General features: G+C 37.3%; 4 protein-coding genes across 5 annotated transcripts; 2 read left to right on the forward strand and 2 right to left on the reverse strand.

The window, feature by feature from the left end:
• Positions 1-402: 402 nt before the first annotated feature.
• Positions 403-983, forward strand: LOC113350679. The gene is made up of 2 exons (XM_026594811.1): positions 403-681; positions 783-983. The coding sequence occupies exons 1-2, from the start codon at positions 403-405 to the stop codon at positions 981-983; spliced, it is 480 nt and encodes a 159-aa protein (XP_026450596.1).
• Positions 984-12,410: 11,427 nt separating this feature from the next.
• On the forward strand, positions 12,411-18,603 carry LOC113346995 (calmodulin-binding transcription activator 3-like). 2 transcript variants are annotated; one of them, XM_026590568.1, is made up of 12 exons: positions 12,411-12,776; positions 12,888-12,942; positions 13,092-13,211; positions 13,400-13,515; positions 13,901-13,989; positions 14,422-14,467; positions 14,749-15,031; positions 15,170-15,465; positions 15,749-16,237; positions 16,401-17,092; positions 17,246-17,834; positions 17,934-18,603. In XM_026590568.1, exons 2-12 carry the CDS (start codon positions 12,906-12,908, stop codon positions 18,276-18,278), a joined length of 3,102 nt encoding a protein of 1,033 aa, XP_026446353.1. In that variant the 5' UTR covers positions 12,411-12,776; positions 12,888-12,905; the 3' UTR covers positions 18,279-18,603. The 2 variants fall into 2 exon arrangements, with proteins under 2 accessions (XP_026446353.1, XP_026446352.1); XM_026590567.1 differs by lacking the exon at positions 12,888-12,942.
• A 182-nt stretch (positions 18,604-18,785) lies between these two features.
• On the reverse strand, positions 18,786-19,871 carry LOC113352993. Its single transcript, XM_026596721.1, has 2 exons — positions 19,022-19,871; positions 18,786-18,916 (listed from the first exon to the last, which is right to left on the reverse strand). The coding sequence occupies exons 1-2, from the start codon at positions 19,827-19,829 to the stop codon at positions 18,813-18,815; spliced, it is 912 nt and encodes a 303-aa protein (XP_026452506.1). The 5' UTR covers positions 19,830-19,871; the 3' UTR covers positions 18,786-18,812.
• A 422-nt stretch (positions 19,872-20,293) lies between these two features.
• Positions 20,294-21,396, reverse strand: LOC113352994 (1-Cys peroxiredoxin-like). Its single transcript, XM_026596722.1, has 3 exons — positions 21,197-21,396; positions 20,954-21,102; positions 20,294-20,845 (listed from the first exon to the last, which is right to left on the reverse strand). The coding sequence occupies exons 1-3, from the start codon at positions 21,312-21,314 to the stop codon at positions 20,453-20,455; spliced, it is 660 nt and encodes a 219-aa protein (XP_026452507.1). The 5' UTR covers positions 21,315-21,396; the 3' UTR covers positions 20,294-20,452.
• Positions 21,397-24,980: the final 3,584 nt, after the last annotated feature.

The raw sequence follows: 24,980 nt of genomic DNA on the forward strand, positions 1-24,980 counted from the left end.
AATTGTTTTGTTTTCCATATTTATGATTTTCTTTACACATTAAAAGTTCTTTAATATGTTTGCTATGTTGGTGTTTCTTTTCAGGAGAAATGGAAAGATCTAAAGTACAAGTTTGCTATGTTAAATGTTACAAAGGACAAGTTTATAATGGCGCCGAGCGCTATACTTAATGGCGTTCTTTTCTAAGCCATTGGATTTTCAGCGGCTCCTTCTAATCAAACGGATCACAAAGAAACACTATTAAGAATAACATTTCAACGACTATTTTTTTGAATTCGAATTTTCCCTATAAATTACCTTCTTCTAATCTCAAACCAAAACCTTTCAATCTCTAGATTTTTTTCTCCATCTTCTTAAAAATTTCATCGCATACCTTCTTTCAATTCAGACTTTTTTTTCACCATGGCAATATACACTACAGCTGGAGATGTTGCAATCACCAAAGCTTGGATAAGTATTACACTTGATGGTGTTGCCGGAGTTGATCAAAAATCAAACCAGTTTTGGGAGAGGGTATTCAATCTTTATGTAAGCAGCTTTGGGAATAAGAATGATAGGACTGTTCATAAATTGCAAAATAGATTTGGTCCCATGAAAAAAGATGTCAAAATTCTTGTTGGTATCTTAAGAAATATGCATAGAAACAATGGAAGCGGATGCGAAATTGAGGATATCATAAGTGTTATTAAGATTTCTTATAAATTATATGTATATCATTCTATTCAATACTATTGTCGGATTTCTAACTTGGGTTTTTGTTTATAGTTTGTTTTTTGTAGTAGAGAAATGCTAGATTAGAATATAGTAGGATTAAAGGTGGAAAACCTTTAAAACATGAGGAGGTGTACCGACTTTTCAAAGACCATGTTCCCAGATTCAATCCCGAAGAATTTGATCCTACCCAAAATCAAGAATCGGAATCGGAAGCTCCTAGTGGTGATGCCTCAACAAGTAGTGCTCCGACAAAGAGCGAACCAAGATAGTACGAAAAAGATGGCCCTCTTAGACCACCGGGGAAAAGGGCTCAACAAAGGGAAGCTTCAGATATATCAGCTATGTTGATGGTGGTTTTTAGTTTAGGGCGAAAACTGTAAAAGTCTGTCTAGCTGACCCGGTGTCAGAAATAGTAGACCTTGATATGTCCATATTCCGCAAGGAGTCTGGAGAATAAATTAAAATCTGATGAGTGCCTATGCCGCTCTTCATATTTTATTGAAACTCAAGCTCCTAGATAAATTGTTCAGTAGTATTTTTTCTAATGAGTATTTAATGTCCTGCCTGCATTATTCACTAATATATGGATTGCTGAGTATTTTTTCTATGCTATGTTCCCCAATTGAACTCTTAATATTGACATGACATGACGATTAATGTTCGCTCGCATCCGAGTAGCATGAATCTCATGAAGTGTTAGGATTAAGATTTGCATGAAAGTACTTAATCAGAAGCACGTTGTGCTACTCTTTGAGAATAAAATTAGTGATTTTGTGCCAACGCAGAATTCATCGAATTTGATTAATTTTGTGACAGCTCGCAAAATTCAATCTTTTAACCTAATTTTTACCAATTTACAAAAATTAGGTTTTTGCGGCCTGCGCAATATCTCGAACCCTATTGGTCGAGACCAAACCTAGGCAAACTAGGAAATCGATCCACCATGGAACTAGTAGAAGCAAATACTACCAAAAACGGGAAATAGGAAGAATAGAGGAAACCGCGACCAACTGAAGTCGTGGCCGGCCAATTTTCCCTAACTCGAGCTTCCTTTGGCCAACGATCCTTCTTCTATTTTGTTGGCTGTCGGCCCCTTTTCCTATCGACCAATCAAATCGCTCTAAATGCACAACCTACACTTTTAATTAAAGGTGGGAGTTGGCTGGTCAACACACTTAAATTCCTTAAGAAATTGAATTTAGGCTTCTCACGACAGTTCCAAAACAATCACGGCCACACGATTTGGCCGGTCGATTTAACGAGCTTGGCCTCCTCTCAGCGTGACCAAACAAGCTCCATGGTGTTCACCGACGGGACCACTATTATTCCAACCAATCGGGATTCTCCTAGCCCGCCAGCAACATCTCTGGTCGCTATCCAGAATTAGGCTAGTCACGCTATTGAAAAAGAAGTTTAACGAGTTAAGACTGGCCGTGGAAGTCTCAAACACATCGCGACCGTCCAACTTCTCCAGCCTAGTTGGATGGATTAGATTTTGTTTTGGGCGACCATGAAGTGCCGGCATTTCACCGGCGACTCGGCTTCAGCCCTGGATAATCGAATTGCTCACATCCAGCAACTAACGCCTCCAATCGTTAGCCCAAAGTAGGTTGGCCACACGACTTCAAAACCGCAAGGTCGACCAACGACAATATATAACTGCCGCAAAGCAATCTCGGGAGTCCAACTTCGCTAGCCGAATCGACTGACCAAGATCTGATTTCAAGCGACTGTCAAGGCGCGGTCATGTTCACGAGCGGCTCAACAATAACCCCGACCGATTGCATTTCTCCAAATACGCCAGCAATGCCGCAAACCGATCAACCAAAGTGCGCCAGTCACGCGGATTTAAAAGCCTTGAATTGAATCAACGCAGTATGCAATTGTCGTAAATAATCTCATCCACCCAACTTGGCTAGAAAAATTGACCGGCTTAAATTTAATTCTAGGCGGTCAATAAGGCACTGTCGTGCTCACCAACGGCTATTCTTCCATGAGAGCCGATCGACCTGCCCTCAGCTTGCCCAAGTGATCCCTGGAAGTTGCTCCAAGATGGCTGGCCGCGCTCCTAAGACATTAGGTTCCACGACCAACCAAGACGGGATCTATACAACGATGCTTCATGAGCATCTATTATTTTGAGCTGCTTGCTTAAAAACGATGCATATACATGCATCGATTACAAGCGATATTCAATAAATATCGATTTCATAAATAACTTATTTATTTCAACTTAAGGCATTACATGCTATTTCTTGCGGCAAGTTTCACAACTTGACTTTTCACAAATAACTGCCCGCCGCCTGGTTTGCGCGTGGTTGGTCATAATAAGTAAGTTTTGCAGGCAAGACCCACTCAGTAGCGTGCTGCATATTTTTCTACAAAATACTCGAGACATCAAACATGTCACAAACTGGGGGATGTTCATCAGGGTATTGGTCTGGCGGTTTACAGCGTTCGGCCTGCAACATGCCCATTATGAGAAAGTGTTAGGAAAGACAAACAGTTAGTGGCAACAAAGTAGTAGTGGGTGTAACCGACCATTCTTCCCCTCATAGTAGGGACGTGGTTTTCAACATTTTACACGATTCCCACTTCTCCATCACTCAACTACTTCCACTTCCTATGAGATCAGGATGCGTTCAACTATGACTTGTATAAATAGGTTGTCAACCTATTTCAACCAACAGTTTTGGTTATCAGCACAAGTATCCAGAAAATACCAAGAACTTATAGCTTATATTCCGTAAGCAAGTTCCACATTCTGATAAGATCCATAAACAAACGCACCTTCATAGTTAACCATTCTGATCTCAACACCTTCTTCGCTTCCCTCCCTAAGATCAACTCTTCTCCCTCATTTTGTGATCGAAGCAAGACTAGAACGGCCATTTCTTGGTTTAGGCCAGAATTGTACAGATTGATGTCGAATCTAAAGTACTCACATGCAGTGCATTTATTTAGGATTTAGATTCGTTTCTCGGCGGCACAACCAAATTTACCATTTCCAGCAGAATCAGTTTTTACCCCAAAACAGGCTATCAACGACGGGACCCACCGTATATTGAAACATTTTTAGTGAAGAGAATGCAAAGAAGATGGCAAGATTGGATACACAAGAATAATACTTACTAAATATTGCAGAGACAAATAAGAAATCCGTGGATTTGGCTTTGGAGAAACATGAACTCGATTTATTGGATGCTGAAAAAGTGGGGGTACAACAACCTCACCCAATGTTTCGCTTAGCAATTTGTATGGACTAACTCCAATATACTTTTAAGATAATCAACTAGACAGTCAGACTCAATCTTAATAAAAAGTATATCAAAGAGTTATATCTCAATTTCTCAATTCAATCCGTACTCAAGCAAATAACAATATGCGAGTCTAATTGAATACAAGAGAAATGAACTTGAACATCAAATACCAACGTTCAAGGATCAATCAATTTCAATCAACAACCAAAGGTTGGATTTACCAATTGATCGATTCAACACACAACCTGTGATATTTCAATTATATAACAAAATATAATGTGGAAAAAAAATAACACAAACACCAGAAGTTTTGTAAACAAGGAAACCGCAAATGCAGAAAAACCCCGGGACCTAGTCCAGATTGAACACACATTGTATTGAGACGCTACAGACACTATCCTACTACAAACTAACTTGGTCCGGACTGTAGTTGAACCCAAATCAATCTAACACTGATCCAAGGTACAGTCGCGCTCCTTACGTCTCTGATCCCAGCAGGATACTATACACTTGATTCCCCGAGCTGATCTCACCCACAACTAAGAGTTGCTACGACCCAAAGTCGAAGACTTTAATAAACAAATTTGTATCACACAGAAAAGTCTACATGAATAGATAAATTTTTCTCCCACAGAAATACCTACGAGTTTTGTTCTATCTTTTGATAAATCAAGGTGAATAGGAACCAATTGATATACCAGACTTATATTCCCGAAGAACAGCCTAGAAATATCAATCACCACACAATAATTTTAATCGACTAGCGAAACAAGATATTGTGGAATCACAAACGATGAGACGTGGATGTTTGTGACTACTTATTATCTTGCCGATCGGAGATATTAATGTCGAGCCAATTATTCCAATTGCACTCAACATGACAACAAGATCAGATCACACAGCTACAGAGAAGATAGTTGGGTCCGGCTTCACAATCCCAATGAAGTCTTCAAGTCGTTAACCTACAGGGTATCGGTAGAAACCTAAGGTTAAAGGAGAATCGACTCTAGCTTATACAACTAGTATCACATAGAAGGTGTGGGGATTAGGTTTCCCAGTTGCTAGAGTTCTCCTTTATATAGTCTTCAAGTCAGAGTTTGCAATCTAAGTTACCTTGGTAACAAAGCATTCAATGTTCACTGTTAAACGAAAAACTGATTAGATTCAAGCTAATATCTTTCAACCGTTAGATCAAACTTAGCTTGTTATACACAAATGAAATGAACGTTCATTTAGGTTTGTATAACCGTACCTAAACTTGTACACCTAGTTAGTTCAACAGTAGTTAACCAAATGCTTAGCCATATGAGCACTTTCATATCAACCTTATTCATCTTCACCATAACTAGTTCAAATGACTCAAAAGAACTAGTTAGAGAGTTGTTCAATTGTTTAGATCTCATAGAAGTATATAAGACACAATCGAAGAAAAAACGATTTTGATTCACTCGAATCAATTCATGAACATTATAGCCAAGGTTTGCAAATATGCATTTTTTAGTTTATAAATGTCTCAGTTCACGAATAAACTGTCTTTAGAAAATAACCCACTCAAGTATGCATACCGGTATGCATACTTAAGTACCCGGTTTGAGTTTGTTTTCAGTTCACCAACCCCAGCAGAAATTCACGGGATGTGAACTTCCGGCAGTACGTGTACCTGTACGCGGACTTAGCTTCCGGACTTCCTGAACCAGTAAAGTACGCATACTTTAGTTCAAGGATTTTGGACTTACACAAGTATGAGTTCATATACAATGTTTATATCCATTCAAGGTTATATATATTTTAAACTCTCATTCCAATCATTAAAATATTCTTAGAGGATGTTAAATAGAGGTTATTCACACACTATTTTTCATCAAAGTAATTTTCAAGATATTAAAATAATCAACATGAATTCTGTTACTTGTAAAGATGAACTCGGCCAAAGCGAAATCTTACCAATACATATTTCGAGAAATAGATAAGTGAGATAAACTCGGCTCGAAATGTGTATAATTGAAGTATATATCGCAATACGACTTTTGTATCAAGATAAGAGATAGAGTAGATAGAATTTTGAGTGATAGATTAGTTCAAGTCTCCACATACCTTTTAGTCGATGAAGTTCCACCAGTTACTTGAGTAGTTCTTCGTCTTTGTATGATGAACGCCGTGGAGTCTATAACTCAACTACACTTTCTATCTTAGTCCGAGACTTAGCTATAAGTAGACTAGAAAGTAAGACTTATTGTTTTGGAAACTAAACTTGACAAACAAGCTTGAGATAGCAACGCTTGCGAGTTCGACCGAGCAGTACTCTAAAAATCTCCTCCTTTGTCAATTTTAGTGACAAAACTATCAATACATATGGAATACAAAATAAATAAACTTTGCAGCTTCTCTTCCACATGCATGATCTCCTTGGTTCTTCAACATTACTCGAAATCTTCGTCACTTCCAAGTACTCCAATTATTCCAAAGATATCCAATGCAACATCATCGTTGTAAAGATCTGTAGCCATAACAATGAGAAAACAAAAGCTCTCAATCATTGTTACACAATGTCATAGTATTATTACACGGCATCAAAGTTCAATTGTATCACAACTTTGACAACAACACTATGGTGATATGTATGACTCCCCCTTAATCAATACTTCATCTCACATGAAAACCACTCCCCCTTACATAATGATCCGAAAACCATATGTATTTGTAGTGTGAACTACACATTAATTCTACCCCTTTTTGTCAATAAAATTGGCAAAGGTACGAAAACTAGTGGGATCCTAATTAAATTTCCATAGAGACACTTCATGACCAAAAGAAAGCACATATCAACTTTTTAGATGCAATCATATAGCCGAAACTAAATGCATTCATCAGGGAGTTTATAAAGATACAAGATAACCCCTATAATATTCCACAGCCGCACTCCCCACACATATTTGGAAATTAAGCACAAGTTCAATTGAGAACTCTCCCCCATATAATTTCATTCCTGAAAGAACAACAAGAGAGACCTTACTTTCACAAGAAAAGAAGGATTTCTTTGGACATTACAAATCACATGAAACATGAATTTGTATCCAAAAATACTTAATTAAATTAACCACAAGAGAACCCATGATTAATTTAATCGGAAATGCTCAACATAAGAGAACTTACGGAGCTGCACAGTATATACATAAGAAATATGGATTAGGGAAGATCAATACTACGGAACAAACAAAGATTCATTCTATCTTTCATCACTATTTGCACAATGACATGTAATAGACTTAATCCTTGTAAACAAAAGTTCATCCTTTCTTCCATCAATATATTCATAATGACATAAAAGGATTAACTTTTGTTTATCAAAAGTTCATTCAATCTTTTACCAATACTTGCATATTGACATATGAAAGACTTAACTTTTGACCACGTATGGGACAATCACAGTTAACGGATGCAAACACACATATCCTATAACAAAAAGATTAATACTGCAAAATCATCTTCCAAACAAACTTTAGAATTTAAACAAATAAATTTAAAAACAGTGAAGATGAAAATCATTGGACATAGCTATGCGTAATCACAATAATGGCTATTCCAAACTCTAGTTATTCTTCTCAAAAATACAAGAATAAAATTCTCATAAGAAGTTTTTTAAGACATTGAGACCTCTGAAAAATTCTTTATCGTCCCCGGACTCCTTGCCATCAACAGCCATGGGAACATATGGTTCGTGAAGAAAAGAGACAATTCTAACAAACCTTCTAGGCTGAAGATGTCGAACCAGGGCCTATTTAATTTCAAGAGTTCCCATAACAAAAGCCTTTATTTGCTGAATCTCCTTTCTTGTTTCCTCCAACTCTTCAAGAACATCAGAAAACTTTTGAGAATTGGAAGGAACAACTCTTGGCTTCCTCACATTCCTTCTTTTTCTTTTCAAAGTTGGAGGTATTGGAGATTTTTCTTTTTCCTTCATGATTGATGGCTTAACAATCATATTAACATCTTTTCTATCAGAAGACATGATGCTTGGAGTATCCATATGCGTACGGGTTTGTGAGAGGAAGTCACAAAATAAGCTCAACAAGTAGTCTTTGGTTAAAATAGTTTTAGGGAAGGAAAAAGATACGTAGGGTTACGAAACCTTTAAACACACAGGTTCTTGTATGCACAACTCTCAATCCTATAAAAGGCAGAATTGTCTATTTTAACCCTCTTTTTATTGATTAACCAGAGAAGTCTTTTCAAATATCAATTAGATATGAAAAGCGGCATGAATTTCAGACTTTACAGTGCTCTTAGAGCAAAAATAAACAAAAGAAAAACAAAACAACTAAAGATTTTTCTTTTCTTAAAGCCTGAGGTGTGCAAGGTCTTGTCTCTTTTAATCAGGCACATGAGACAAGATGCACTAACCAACACAATTTAAGTTGTGTTGGGATGAACAATAATCTGTCCACCATATCCCTTTCAATCGGATTCATAGAACCCTGTTTCTCATAGTTTTTAGACTATAACTTTCTTTCCAATGGTCTTGTCTTATCCTTGGAAACTAACTTCTTTGACGAAGATAAAATCTTACATACCTTTGCGGTCTTCTGAACAAGTTTAAGCATGTTTTCTAATCGATTTGCTCTTCGTTGAAGTTTGTTGACATGTCTCAATTTGTGTTTGTACTTGTAACACTTTGATAGTTCATGAACCTTGAGTGAACAATATGAGCATGTCAACCTGGAATATGATTCAGGTATCCGAGATGTGCAAGCTGCTAGATACATAGTAGAACCTGAAAAATTAGACAGAAAGTTTCTAATGGAAAGGTCAATTTTTTCTTCCAGATTGGTTGAGTTCTCTTCTGAAAGGATATCAAGATTGATGTATGTATTGATATAATTATCAAAATCAATATTTTCACATAGAAGTGCAACACTTGATTTTTCGTCTTCATTAGAATCATAGTTTTCATCAAGAGTTGCAGCAAGACCTTTGTTCCCAGTGTATTTCTTTCGATTTGGACACTCATTTGCAAAATGACCAAAACCTTCACGCTTAAAGCACTGGGGCATATCTTCGTCATCAGTCTCATCATTATCCATTCAAGGTTATATATTCTAAACTCTAATTTCAATCATTGAAACATTCTTAGAGGATGTTAAATAGAGGTTATTCACACACTATTTTTCATCAAAGCGATTTTCAAGATATTGAAATAAACAACATGACTTCTGTCACTTGTAAAGATGAACTTGGCCAAAGAGAAATCTTACCAATACATATTTCGAGAAATAGATAAGCGATATAAACTCGGCTCAAAATGTGTATAATCGAAGTCTATATAGCAATACGACTTTTATCTCAAGATAGGAGATGGAGTCGGTAGACTTTTGAGTGATAGATAAGTTCAAGTCTCCACATACTTTTTAGTCGATGAAGTTCCACCAGTTCCTTGAGTAGTTCTTCGTATTTGTATGATGAATGCCGTTGAGTCTAGAGCTCGACTACACTTTATATCCTAGTCCGAGACTTAGCTATAAGTGGACTCGAAAGCAAGACTTATAGTTTTGGCAACTAAACTTGACAAACAAGCTTGAGATAGCAACGCTTGCAAGTTCGACCGAGCAGTGCTCTAACAATCTTCCCCTTTGTCAATCTTAGTGACAAAACTATCAATACATATGGAATACAAAATAAATAAACTTTGCAGCTTCTCTTCCACATGCATGATCTCCTTGGTTCTTCAACATTACTCGAAATCTTCGTCACTTCCAAGTACTCCAATGATTCCAAAGATATCCAATGCAACATCATCGTTGTTGAAGATCCGTAGCTATAACAATGAGAAAACAAAAGATCTCAATCATTGTTACACAGTGTCATAGTATTATTACAGAGCATCAAAGTTCAATTGTATCACAACTTTGGCAACAATGATATGGTGATATGTATCACCCCCCTTAGTCAATACTTCATCTCACATGAAACTACTCCCCCTTACATAATGATCCGAAAACCATATGTATTTGTAGTGTGAACTACACATTAATTCCCCCCTTTTTGTCAATAAAATTGACAAAGGTACGAAAACTAGTGAGATCCTAATGAAATTTCCATAGAGACACTTCATGACTAAAAGAAATCACATATCAACTTATTAGATACAATCATATAGCCGAAACTAAATGCATTCATCAAGGAGTTTATAAAGATACAAAATAACCCCTATAATATTCCACATCCGCACTCCCCGCAAAGATTTGGAAATATTGAGATGAATCCAAAAACATGTTTGTTGAAGAGGAAAAAAATGAGAGACTAGAAAAAAAAGCTAAGTATATAATTGGAAAATTTGAGTAGCTTCTGTATCATTTTGGAGAAAAACGCTAATCCGAATAGCGCTGAGCGCTATTTTTAATAGTGCCTAACGCTATTCAAAATAACATTTTTTTTCTAAGCTACTGGATTTTAACGGCTCCTTCAAATCAACAGATAAAAAATGCTATTAAGAATAGCGTTTCAACGACAATTTTTTCGAATTCAAATTTTTCCCTATAAATTGGCTTCTTCACAGCTCAAACCAAACCATCCCAAAATCTCAAGATTTTATTTGCTTTCTATCTCTTGTATTTTTTTATTTCCAAACCTTCTTTCAATTCATTGCAAGTATGGCATACAATACAAGTGAAGATTTGGCAACCATAAGAGCTTTTTTCGAGAGTTAACCTCAATCCGGTTGTTGGATATGATGAAATCAACAACTTTTGGGAGAGGGTGTTTCAAGCCTTTGTATAAGATGGTGGAAATGAAAACGGAAGAATAAGGAATAGTATACAAAATAGGTGGGTTGTTATGAAAAAAGAAACCAAACTTTATATGAGCATCGTACAATCATTTTATGCAAATATGCCTGTGGGAGGCCATACATTAGAAGAAGTTGTAAGTATTACTCAATGAGACCTCTTATTTTCAACTACGTATGTATTTTAAGTCACCGATCTTTCTAAACATGAGAGATTATGTTTATTTATTTTGTAGGAGGCGCATGCCAAAACTCTCTATTTTAAAATCAAGAGCAAAGATTTCGCATTTGATCATGTCTACCAAATTCATAAGAACCTTCCCGGAGCTTAAATCCCTCGATCATACCGATGATCAAGCTTGAGAATGAAAATCAGATCATGTTTAAGTCTAAATTTTAGTTATTTCAATCCATGTAATTTTAAGTTGTTTTAATCTATGAAATGAAATTCGGTTCACGTAACGTTACCAAATCTTTTTTTTTTGAAGCTATTAAATTCCAAATCTATATAGTTTGTTTTGAATTTTTTAAGTTTTTTAATTTTAATTTATAATCAAAACATGAATATAAAAAGACAGACAATTCATTCATGTGACGTGAGAAGATTGTAACTAAAATAAACAGTAGATGACGCCATTTAAAATAGCGCCCAGGGTTATTCACAATAACGTCTAACAATATTCATAACATCGCTTGAAGAACACTATTCGGATTAGCGCTCAACGCATTCTTATTAGCGCTTGACTTACGCTATTCACAATAGCGTTCAGCGCCACACTGATTGGCACTTTCTATTTTTTAGTGCGCAATTCTAAATAGCGTTTTATGCTACTCTGATTAGCGCTCAGATGGATTCCACGGGCCTCCCCCGAAACCATGGAATACTGCTTGGATTTTTCATGGAAAACACCAATTTAGAAGCCACTACACTTGACATTACACAATTTTTCCACACTTGGAATAGGATGGATTCCACCATAAGACTTGCTCTAACAAGCATAATAACACTAGCAATATTGTTTAACTCGACCTTTCTAAAATCTAGACCTCCTTCAGACTTCCATCCAATTTTTTTTTCTCTTTTCTTGATGGGTTAATAAAGTGGTTAGTTAGTGGCCCCTTAATACTACTAACAATTACAAGGCATACCTTTTCCAAGGGAAGGAACATGAAAACTATCAGGCCACTTGATGTTTCCATCCGAAAAGTTAAAGTTTACTATCTATGAACTCACGAGGTTGTAAAATGAATTTTGGTTGTCAAATGAATGTGATATTATCGAGGGGAAAAAAAAACAAAGACAAAATAAAATGCTTTACTATGTTTCTTGTTTGTTGTTTGTAAACCATCAATGTTGTCTCCACTGGTTTATGTGGAATCTGTATTCAGCGTCGGTTCCTTATATATCGATTTGGCTTCTTTAGTTGTCTTGTAGGGTGGCTCTCATGAGCGAGCTTTCGTTTAATGGAATATATGTCCCCTTTGTTCAAAAATAAAAATGTTTTACTAGATTCCAATCATGACCGTTGGATTACACATGAACATACGCAATTCCCATGAGACATAAATCCGGCCTACGGTGTGAATTCTTAATCAGAGATACCTTGACTTTCATTACATGTGTGAATAAAAATGCATATTTTAATGGAAAGGGGTTGGGGTTTTGATTCTCTTCACGTGAAAGGCGGTTTTTCTTTTCTCCCCTCCTACATATATCTTCTTCTCCTCCTCCTTCCTGGGCCACTTAGGGTTTTAATTTAATCAAAAAAAAGCTTTGCTGATCCTTCGTTATCACTCCCTCTATCTCACTCAATAGATTTCATCATTTTCTAACAAATTCACATTCTGTTCTGATCAGCACCAAATTGATTTTCATTTTCGTTCGTAGTTTTTTGAATTGATTGGGTAATTTCCGCTCCGTTTATTCATCTTCGTTTCTTCATGAAAATAGTGGATTCTGATTGATTTTGTTTGTCTTCGGATGGGTGAGAATAGGAGATACATTCTCAATCAACATTTAGGTCAGTTTTTTCTTTCTTTTCTTTGTTCCTTGCATGTTTGTTAAGATTTTGAGTAATGAGATTTTCGCAATTTGACGTCACATTGATCATTTGTGCTTTGTTGGCTTTTAGATTATAAAACAACTGTCGATGAATTGTTTATTTTCCCGATGGAGTCTACATGAATGTATGACGTGTACTTACATTGAATGATTTGTGGCTGTTTTATATGCAAAATTAACCTCAGGTTATTTGTTCTGCTTGTAATGGAAGAGTATGAGGAGTTACTTGTGACTATGTCTTTCTTTCTTTCTTTTTTTTTTTTGGATGTGATAGATATATCACAGATATTGGCAGAAGCAAAACTGCGTTGGCTACGACCAAATGAAGTTTGTGAAATTCTTCGCAACTATCAAAGGTTTATTATAACGCCGGATCCACCTTACAAGCCCTCAGGTTTGTTGTTTTATACTAGTTTATTCAAGTATGATAAGAAACTACTGGATCATGTTCTTGTTTTGAAGGCAACATTTGCTTAAACTGTCAAATGTGCTTGGTTTTTCTATGGTTTAGTTATTGGTACATGAACACTCCAGTGTTGGGACATGTGTCTACATTGATGTGACACTTTTTTGTTTGTGTAGGTGGTTCTTTGTTCTTGTTTGATAGAAAAGCGCTCCGCTATTTTCGTAAGGATGGTCATAATTGGAGGAAGAAGAAAGATGGCAAGACTGTACGAGAAGCTCATGAAAAACTAAAGGTGTCATGTAGTTTCTTCAATGTTGATTTTTTTTCTTTCCGTAAGTTGCATTGAATACAAATGATATCTGTGTTTCTCAAGGATGTCCAAGCTGATTTTCCCATCTTGAAGAGCTATAAATGTATTTTTGTAACAGTGGATTTGATTTTACATCGATAGCCCCTCATTTATATGGCCCTTATACTTTAAAGGTTAGATAATTTGGGAATGTTCTGGTGATCACTGGAACTTAAAGAACTCCCTTTTTCCTTATCCTCCTTTTAAACTACCAGCTTTGATTGTGTATAAAGCAGAATCTGTTCTGTATACATCTCTGTTAAATATTGTAGGTGTTGTTTCTTTTGCACATACCCTCTGAACTATATCGTTGCATGTCGTTTTTTAGGCTGGCAGCGTGGATGTTCTTCATTGTTATTATGCCCATGGTGAGGACAATGAGAACTTTCAAAGACGGTGTTATTGGATGCTTGATACGTGAGTGTTGCTTTTACTACTATAGGTTCTGCTTTCGAAATTGTATATAATATGATAATGCAGATTATTGGTCTTCTGCTGCTCTGCATGAAATAATTGAATGATGGTACTTAAATAAAAGATGAGAACTCCTTGCGCATTACTAAGAAAAGGTTTATCATAGTAATTTCTTTTTCGCTTGATAGATGCTATCTCTGCAAGAAGATAGGGACTCTATTTCTAACGCACTGCTGTGTTAGAGGGACTCTATTTCTAACGCACTGCTGTATTACAGTTGATGTGGATGCTTCTAGGTTTTGTCTTTAATGTTGCCACTACTATATGAGTGACTCAGTTTTGCTTTTCTTGCTCAATATTTTGTTTTTTTATCTTTAGTAATTTGGACTCTGCTGCACATATCTCATCCGTGCTTTCCGATTTTGTTGGTTTCAGGCAGTTGGAGCACATTGTTCTTGTGCATTATAGAGAAATAAAAGAGGTATAGATTTTGTAACATATAGAACTATACATGTCCTGTCTTGGTTCTTCATTCAATTCCTAAAGCTGTTTTTAGAGTTCGAAAACAAAATTGTCAGCAAGGCCTTCTGTTCAATCTATGCTCAACAAGTTTATCATAATTCTGAATTTCTCCCTGGAATTTTGTACAATGTTGTATGGAACAACAGGGTGGTGCATTTTCTTTTTCAATTAGCTAGAAAGATAGGAGTGAGTAAACAAATAAAAAGGGGAAAAAGTGTTAACTAACTTTTGTACCTCCAGGGGAACAGGTCCGGAATCTCCCATTTGGTAAATGCAGATTTAGGGGCACCTGCTGGAACTGCTCGTGCTTATCCTGCACCTTCTGCACAAGTGGACTCGACTGGTCGTACAATCCAGGCCTCTTATGCTTCTAGTCCAAGTACAGCCGAATGGAATGGACAGACACGATCTTCTGAATTCGAGGATGTGGATTCCCGGACTGATCAGGAAACCTCATCGTCTTCAAGGGCCATGTCCTGTTCCAGATCTCAGAATTCTTCTTTACATTCTTCTGATATTGCAGGTAAGAGTGTACCAGACTGCCTGAGTGCCTTGCTACCCTTCACGTAATATTCAGTTTTCTGGTTATCTCCGGTTCTGTTAGATACTGGGCCTGTGTTGAATGTTTCTCCCATCACCAGCTGCCTCTGCTGCTTTTCAGGATTCCCAGTGGTGTCAAGGAGCTCTCACGGTGCAGGGTTTCGTGGAGGTATTTTTGATCATGATAATTGTCATTCCTTGTGTCCTGAAGCTCACTGCTCCATTAGAAACATTGGTTGCATGCCCGACGAGAGGATTCCTTTCAACCAGCCTGAAAGAACTGAAGCTGTGAGTAGACTGACAGCGGCAGCATTGGAAACATGTAGTCTTGTCAAAGATGAGCTTGGGGATGCAAATATGGTGCTTCCTGACACACACTTTCATACATTAAGGAGAGGCTCGGAAACACCAGTTCAGGTTTTTAACTTTTTTTCTACCAATACAGTTCTATTGCTTTCTTATACCAATCAAAAGAAAAAGTTAAACTTAAAAATGAAAACAGAGAAGTGAATTGCGAGTTTGTGCAGGTTGCGTCTGTAATTGCATGCACATCTGCCAGTTATGTCCATGTCTGTTTTGTAAGACCAGTGAATTCTGGCACTTCTTTGTATATTTGTTGTTTTTTAAGTGGATTTGTAGCAACTTATGCTAAACCTATGGCATGATCATCAATTAAATTTGATCAGTTCGTATCCTGCAGGAATGTCCGAGTAATAAGGATGGTCAAACACGCTATGTGATCTCAAATAACTTGGCCGTTGGGGGAGCAGCAGCCCATATATTTCAGTTCCCACAAGACCACAATTTCCAGTTATTACATCTCCACTTTCAAAATAAACCCGGAGCACCTATGCTGGACAATGATAATGACATACCCCTTGTTGAAAAGGCAACTTTAGAAAATGAATCACATAAAAATGGTGAAGCAAGAGAGCTAAAGAAGCTTGACAGCTTTGGAAGATGGATGAATGAGGAAATAGGTGTAGACTGTGAAGACTCCTTGATGGCTTCGGACTCTGGCAATTACTGGAATACACTTGATACTCAGAAAGACGACAAGGAAGTTTCCAGTCTATCACGACATATGCAGTTGGATATTGATTCACCGAGTCCTTCTCTTTCCCATGATCAACTTTTCAGTATTCGTGATTTCTCACCAGATTGGGCTTTCTCTGGGGTTGAAACAAAGGTGTGTATTTTTTATAGAAAAGTTCTCAGTCATGCCTAGTCATCACATGCACTGAATTGTTATAATTACAAGTAACTGTTATTGTTTATTATTATGTGGGATTGGAATCTTAACTGATTGCATTTGTTGTGACTTTCTTTTTTCCTGATCCCTTCTTCCTTAGGTATTAATAACTGGTTCATTTCTAAGAGATCAAAAACATCTTAGTAGCAAAAAGTGGTGCTGCATGTTCGGTGAAGTTGAGGTTCCTGCTGAAATTTTAACTGATACTGTACTTCGATGTCAAGCCCCTGTACATTCTCTAGGACGTGTTCCATTCTATATCACGTGTAGTAACAGGTTGGCATGTAGCGAGGTGCGGGAGTTTGAGTATCGCGAAAATGCATCTGAGCCAAGTCCACTAGCTGTTAAAATTGAAGGGGAAGAGGAAGCGTCTATCCAAGTACGCATGGCAAAGATGCTGTATCTTGGGTTAGACAGGGAACTGTTGAATTGCTCTGTTCAGAACTGTGTCAAATGTGCTCTCAGGAATGTTTCTTCTTCTTTTGGAAGTGATGAAGAAAAAGAGTGGGGGGAAATTGAGGAAGCTTCAGTTTCTGGAAACCGTAAAAATCCTAAAGATGCACTGATTGAAAAATTGTTGAAGGATAGATTGTATGAGTGGCTTGTCAGTAAGATTCATGAAGGGGGCAGAGGAGCCAATGTGTTGGATGCTAAAGGCCAGGGAGTTATCCACTTGGCAGCATCTTTAGGTTACGGATGGGCAATGGCTGCCATAGTTGCTGCTGGAGTCAGTCCCAACTTTAGAGATGCTCAAGGAAGAACGGGACTTCACTGGGCTGCGCATTATGGGAGGTTAGATTGCAACTCCATAAATCGTTATATTCTCAGTGGATAAGTTTTCCACTGACAATTTTATTTTTACTGAAGCTGTATATAGTTTCTTTTTGTTCATGCTGATGTAACTCTTGAGTCCATGATAACACATTACTCATGCTTGGTGCTCAGAGAGGAAACAGTTGTTGCCCTTGTGAAACTGGGTGCAGCCCCTGGTGCAGTGGAGGATCCAACATCAAAATTTCCTGGAGGACGAACTGCTGCTGATTTAGCATCTAGTAGAGGGCATAAAGGGATTGCCGGGTATCTAGCTGAGGCGGATTTGACTAGTCATCTCTCTTTAATGACTATCAAGGAAAGTGTCATTGACAGTGTTGCTGCATCAATTGCTGCTGAAAAGGCTATTGAGACTGTAGAGGAGCAGAGCATTGCTCCAGATCAGAGCAAAGAGGGTCTGTTCTCTATGAGGAGTTCCCGAGAGGCTGTTAAGAAATCTGCCCAAGCTGCTGATTTAATCAAAGCCGCTTTTGCTCGTTCTTTCCATCACAAAAAGGAGTCTGTGAAGATCAAGGATGAAATATCTGAAATTCCAGCCGACATAGTTACCGTGGCCTCTTTTACTAACAAGGTCTCGAGTATGAATCACTTCACTGATTATCTGCATTCTGCATCTGCTGCTTTAAAAATTCAGCACAAATATCGTGGTTGGAAGGCACGGAAGGATTTCTTAAAAATACGCAACCGCATCGTAAAAATTCAGGTAAGCATTCATTGAACTCTGTATATCATGTATGTAAGTGTAAAACTGATGACAGCACCTTAAGGATGTTGATGTATTGTTTGATTTATTTTACATCAGGCAGTTGTTAGGGGACATCAAGCTCGGACGTATTATAAAAAGGTACTCTGGTCTGTTGGTATTGTTGAGAAGGTTATATTACGTTGGAGGCGCAAAGGACCTGGGTTTCGAGGGTTTTGTGCTGATAAATCAATTGGAAACACCCTACCTGACAATGAAAAGATTGATGAGTATGATTTTTTGAGGGAAGGTCGGAAACAGAAAGTTGCTGGTGTAGAGAAAGCTCTAGCAAGGGTTCAATCCATGGCTCGTTACCCAGAATCACGTGATCAGTACATGCGGTTGAAAAGTTCAGAAAAAGGTATAGAGAATGAAAATATTACTGCAGTTACTAACCATGACTGAGTACATGCGGTTGAAAAGTTCAGAAAAAGGTATAGAGAATGAAAATATTACTGCAGTTACTAACCATGACTGATTAACGCTTCTAATGTGTTCCATTTATTTTGAAAAAAAGCATGCAAATGTATATGTTTCTAATTTTGGAGTAGGTTGTTTTCCACGTGAAAGCTACAAGTTGTAGCTGGAATGTGGTCTTAGGAAGTCTATGCGGATCTCTAATGTCAGTGGACCGCTGTCTGGTCGTTGCAATTGTCATGAAAATTAAATGCAAAACTAGCAAAATTGTCTGGATGATGAGGTTATAACTAACTTGTAAATGTTCACATCAGTGCACGTTGCATTTTGTTCCTGTTTACCACAATTTTCTATTTCTTTTTGTTGGTTTTTGAAAAAAAGTGTCTAGATTTTTCTCAGATTCATATTCTTACCATCTGCCTGAGGCCCGGAATGTATGTTAGTTAAATGCATTTACTGAAAGCTGAGGAGTTGTAAAAAAAAATTGAACCAAGGAGAAAACAACAATGTTTACATTTTCTTTTACGATGACATTAGATAGCAAAATGCTCCCATAACCAATATGAGCATGTGATAGAATTCTCTTTGAGTGCGTTTCGATGCTCCATCCGTTGTGATGCCTCCAGCTGAAACACAAACAAGAAAAAAAAGCCTCAGTAAAGAGAAACTGTGAACTGGCGGCACAAAAAAGGTTGATAATGCACTTGTAAAGAATAAGAGTCGATCCTCACCACATTCTCTGGTGGAGTTCGACGAACCTTCACAAGCACAATTCGGAATCTCTGTTTCAGTATCGAATCCACAAGTCCCACCTGTTCGTTGGCAACGATCACAACCAGCATTCGGGACCATGTAAGAAAGCTTAATTCCATAAGACCAATCCAACGGCCCTACACCCTCGAGTTCATCCGTATTATAGGCGGTGGTGTAATGCGAACAATCGAGTATGTTCATGCTCATCAACTTGACGGTGTTATAATTTGTGTAACAGCAAGACGAGTAACCAGTGGTCACCGTTCCATTAGGTGAAAGTGGATGAAAAAGTCTAAAAGAAGTACAAGAATTGTATAGCTCATCACATGAATGACCCGAGAAGTTGAAGCAGAGCGAACGATAGTGGTTGAGAACAGGGGAATCAATCGAACAATTTAGAAGAATAAAAATGGTATCTGCTGTTGGCGGCATCACAACAGATTGTATCTCGGTCATGATAAAATCATGGTGTGGTTGCAATGTACTACATGTTGACATACTTGGATCGTACACCACCATGGTTTGTTTTTCATAATCGATTGATTGAACTTTATAGCTACCTGAAGGGGTTAAGAAGAATAGATCTCCACTGCAGTTCAGCATTTTCCGATACTGTGGTGCACCACAACCATCGTCAATGGAGAACGGATAATTAACATTGATTCCTCCACAAACGTTCCGGCAGAATGAGAGTGCACAGCACACTGGCTCAATAAGGTGCAAAATAGTGATGATGGTCGTCAAGATACCCAATAAGCTCGGTGATTTTGAGGATTTCATTTTCATGTTTTGCTTCTCACAAGAATGAAGTCTGAAAAATGGGTGAAGTGTGGGCAATAGTTCCCAGCATATACAAAATTGGATAAAGTAAACGAACGGTAACATTTCCGTAATTTTCTCCTCATATTGGGACCTTCAGAGCCTTTTTGTGGAACATCTTTTTATCTTGGTAATCATTGATATGATGATGCATTTCTGCTCAAGTTTGAAAAAATGGCTCACTTTTTTCTACATAAAACAATTTTTAAAGTTGAGAACCTTTGCGAGAACCAATGAGGTGCGCAAAAGATGCAACTTCTGAAAATGTAGGGAGGGAAAATGGCATTTGTGAACTGGCATTAAGAACTGTTCGTGCAGTGAGTGGCCCAATTTCCATGAACAGACAGTCTCCTAGCCTCACCTAACCGACTAGCTCCTTTAGGGAGAACCATCAAGGAAAAGAAGTAAATAACAGTAACCATTAAGTAAAAAACTAACATTCATAATTAAAAAACACAGATTAGACAGCAACATTTGCAGTTAACTACATACTACTAATAGACACCATAAGTACAGACCGAACATTAAACTTAACCGCCCCTAGACCCAAAATAACAAAAGCAATAGTAACAGTGCGACCTATTTCTTCTTCATACGTTAGTGAAGCGAAGATATTCTTTCTTTGATGGAAGATCCTTGGTTTCAAAACCCTGAGGGAACATCTTCTTGGCTTCATCATTAGTAACACTTGGAGATATCACCACGGGATCTCCCTGTTTCCAGTTCACTGGAGTTGCAACCTTGTTCTTTGCTGCCTTCTGAAGTGAATCCAAAACCCTGACTATCTCATCCATGTTTCTTCCAGTTGTAGCGGGATACAAGAAACTTAACTTGACCTTCTTGTCAGTTCCAACAATGTGCAGTGCCCTTGATGGTGTTGGAAATCCGTTCGGATCTTTTTCATCTGGATCAACCATGTTCAACTGCTTCATGATATCTCTGTTTGGGTCGGCTATGATTGGGTAGTTCACCTTGCAGCCAGGCTGCATTTCGTTGATCAGCAAATAGTTAGAAATACACATTTCAACACAGTTGAGACACTTTTCTTTGAAGTAAAATATGTGAATGGACAATAAAATTACAAAATTTACCGTGTAAGCTTCAATGTCTTTGATCCATTCATTGTGACATTGAACATCATCACAAGAAAGTCCTAAAAGTTTGGCACCTCTTTTCTCAAATTCACCAGAGTATGCAGCCATTTGACCTAACTCTGTTGTGCAGACAGGTGTGAAGTCCCCTGCATTCGCCAAACAAAAATATTAGTCCATTACCACAAAAGCTTTCAAACTTAGCATAACAAACAACCAAGTACATGATACAAAATGGTTTACCAGGGTGAGAAAATAAGATGGTCCACTGGTTTCCAATGAAGTCATGAAGCTTGAATTTCCCATGAGTAGTTTCAACTTCCAAGTTAGGAATTTCATCTCCGATTGTCAGTCCTGGCATCTTGAATTCTTCTTGATGATGACTAATAAACTAAAAGCAAGAGTTGCTTCGAAATCTCTGACTACTCAAATGCAGAAACTAACATAACACTGTTCTTTGAATGAGAAAGTGAGCGGTTCTTATATAGGGTAAGAAGTTAAGTGGGGGTTAAAGAAAGTGGTAGTGGTAGTGGTAGTGGCAGATCAGTTAAGTGTGCATGGAGAGAACGTGGCACAGTTATAGGCTTACTGGGTTTGAGCAGTTGCAACCTGCAAGACATGCATGTTAATAAAGCTTGTATCTGTTTACACGTGGACAATCTTCAGTAGTTTACAGAACTTTGAGAAGTCTAAATTAGGGGGTACAATTTGAATAGAAAAAACGACTAGAATGATCCAAATCAAGGATACAGAAAATCCATATTCAATTCAAACGTTGACTGGTCAAAGTCTCGAAGTATGAGATATCACGAATATTCGAAATGACACGTCTTACCTTCTTCATTTGAACGACCAGAGATACAATCAAACAAACCAAACGTTAGCTTCTTCTCAATCAGAAAAGAAAAAAAAACAGAGGTGAGCCTGTGATTTAATTAAGAAATATTATTGCAGTGAAAAATTGGGAGACTCAAGATCAAAATATTGAAGCTTCTAATGAAGAAATATGAGCCTCTGATTGATTCGTTATTGGGAATATTTAATTTTGGTCAGAGAATCATTATTGGTTTTGGTCGAAACAAAGAAGCTCTCACAATCCTCAATACCATGAATGAGATTATCTTGGAAGATTTTGTTAAATTGATGATTGGGTACTTGTTAACAGTGTCGAATTGCGTTTTATTAGTTTGATTTCATCAGTGTGAACCATTAGCCATTAGGGTTTTCATATGCAATTAGGTTTCGTAAATGAAATTGAGGATTATGAATTGATCTTGGTGGTATCGCTATTGGAGGAGATAATGATTTTCTTGAATTTTTTTTGGGTGATTTTGAATTGATTCATGGAGATTTTCGGGCTTCCTTCGTCAACTACTCTGAACTTGTGTTAGCAATTCCAACGAAGAAGATGGTTCCGTGTGTTTTACACATGTGATAAAATGGTGAATATGTTTTTTCGTCGTACATGCCATCTCACATGTGTGCCGTATTGACTAGTTGACGTGGTTGGATGGAAACTTAAACGGCTGGGGCATATTACCGTAAAGGCCTTCTTGACTCGGGAATTGAGTCAATTCCTCTCATTTTTGTTCACCCACCAGATTCGAACGCTGCAACAACGATGCATGGGGAAATCCCAGTCATTGATTTCTCCGATATGAACATTTCCACTAATCGACGGTCAGAAATTATTGATCATATCAGAGAAGCTTCTTCTACTTGGGGATTTTTCCAAATAATCAATCATGGAATCCCAAAAACACTAATTGATGAAGCAATCTCATCCGTTAGATCTTTTCATGAACAGCCAAATGAGATCAAGAATATGTACTATGTTCCATCAAATAAGAATAAATACTACGGTGGAACTCAAAGTTTTTCGTTTATAAGCAACACTGATATTTACCTATCAAAAGCTGCCAGCTGGAGAGATACTCTAAAACTGGTTGTAGGACCGGACCCGCCGGTGATAGAAAAGATACCTGAGATTTGTAGAAAGGGGTTGATGGAGTGGGCTCATCATGGGACACTTTTTGGTGAGAAGTTGATAGAATTGATATGTGAAGGAGAGACCAGGAAAACTCAAAGAAATGAGATGTACTGAATCAAGGATACTTTTAGGTCAATTTTACCCGTATTGTCCACAACCTGATCTGACGGCTGGAATTGTTCCTCATACTGATCATACTCTGTTGACGGTGATGGTTCAAGATCAAATCGGTGGGTTGCAAGTTAAGCGTGAAAATAAGTGGGTCAATGTTGTGCCAGTTGAAGGAGCTGTTACAGTCAACGTAGGAGACTTTTTTCAGGTAATAGATGCTCCACAATTTAGAAACTAAGTAGCATGTACTGTATATTTTAATCAACGCATAGTTTAGAATGTTGATAGGGTTACAATTTTTCTTTTTCTAGATAATCTCAAATGATAAGTACAAGAGTGTGGAACACCGGGTATTGCCTAACCGGTCGATGGAGTCGAGGATTTCTGTGCCGTTGTTGTTCCACCCAGCAGGTGTAAGCAATGGAGATGATGACTCTTGGCGGAGCTCTTATCGTCTGAAAACCCACTTTGTTACAAGGATTTCACATTGGCAGAGTTTTGGAAACAAAGTCAGAGTAAGGCCATATGCTCGAAAATTTTGACAAATGCTTTTAGCATTGTAAGGGAGGATGAAAATTTAAGTTGAATTTATGAATGCAGATTATAAAAAAAAAGTTAAATTTATGAATATTTTCAGTTTTTTTTTTAATAAACAATACCATTTAGGATTTTGTTGTTTAGAATTACACTACTTGAGTCATCCTGAACATAAGACTTTCTTTTTTTCCGACTCCATTGAGCTAATTTATCCGCCTCCCTGTTGTAGTTTCTATGAACATATTTAATATCTACATTGCCATAGTTACCCAAAAAAGATAGAACATTCTTCGGAATTGTTTTAGGTATCTGATCCTGAAATTTGTTATATTTAGCTCTTTCACCCAATTGACTGCTCCTGGTAGAACTACTGCTTCTGTTGATGTTGGTCGTGTAGTGATTTCTGAAAATAATAAACTTCCTTTCTTCATAATTGTAGACTTCCTTTTCCTAAACTTAAAAATAATAAACATAAAGTATTTATTTCTTTTTTCCACGAACAAGCGAACTACTTGTTTTTTCAGTCATGTTATGTAGAAAAAGTAAAAAGGTTCCCACAGTGGCTCCACAAATTGATCCTTCAATTTTTCATCACTTTTTGAAAATTTTATTTCCCGTATGCCGTGGAAGATTGACTTAAAAGAGTAAAAGAGATTATTTGGGAATGTTAAGGCCAATTCCTATGGCCGTAGGCAAAATGCCAATTTGTTTAGCCGGGTGGAAAGGTAAATGTGCTTGCTATTATGGAAATTACTGTTGAGTGGTCTAATTTTTGTCGTTAACGGTTATATCCCCTCCGTATAACCATGATAAATGAACAATCCCAAATAAATAATTTTGCTGGGACCCTATTTAGATAAAGGGGCTACATGAATAATCTCGTTAAATGCATTAATGAATAAAAAGAATAAATCCTCAAAGACCTATGAAAATATAAATAAATAGTCACTGAATTTCATTATTAGAAAATATATACTAATAAACCAAAATATTTTATCCAACCAACAATGTTGGTATAAAAAGTCATTTCTTTTTAAAATGTGCATCTAAAGTTTATTGTTTTTTCCTTCCACTTAAACAAAATGCGCACTGTACTTTATATTTTGTTATTGTCGTGGTTAGTCATTTTTTATGGTGATTATTGCTTAACGTTTTGTATAACGTCACTATCATCAGGTTAAGGATCATTCTCACGATTTCTTATGTGAGAATGAATTGTGAAATAGTTCATGAATTCTGAAATAGTTCTCACAATTCCTAAATGAAATGCTTCAAGGCCTTGAAGCATTTCATTAAGGCTTGGAAAAAGTCTTTAGGAAATTTGCATATATAGGGAAGGGGTGTTGGCTGAGATCAAACGAGAACAATGAAGCTTCATTTGCAAGCCGG

The sequence above is a fragment of the Papaver somniferum genome, chromosome 2 (assembly GCF_003573695.1).
Source record: "Papaver somniferum cultivar HN1 chromosome 2, ASM357369v1, whole genome shotgun sequence".
In the NCBI taxonomy this organism is placed as follows: domain Eukaryota; kingdom Viridiplantae; phylum Streptophyta; class Magnoliopsida; order Ranunculales; family Papaveraceae; genus Papaver; species Papaver somniferum.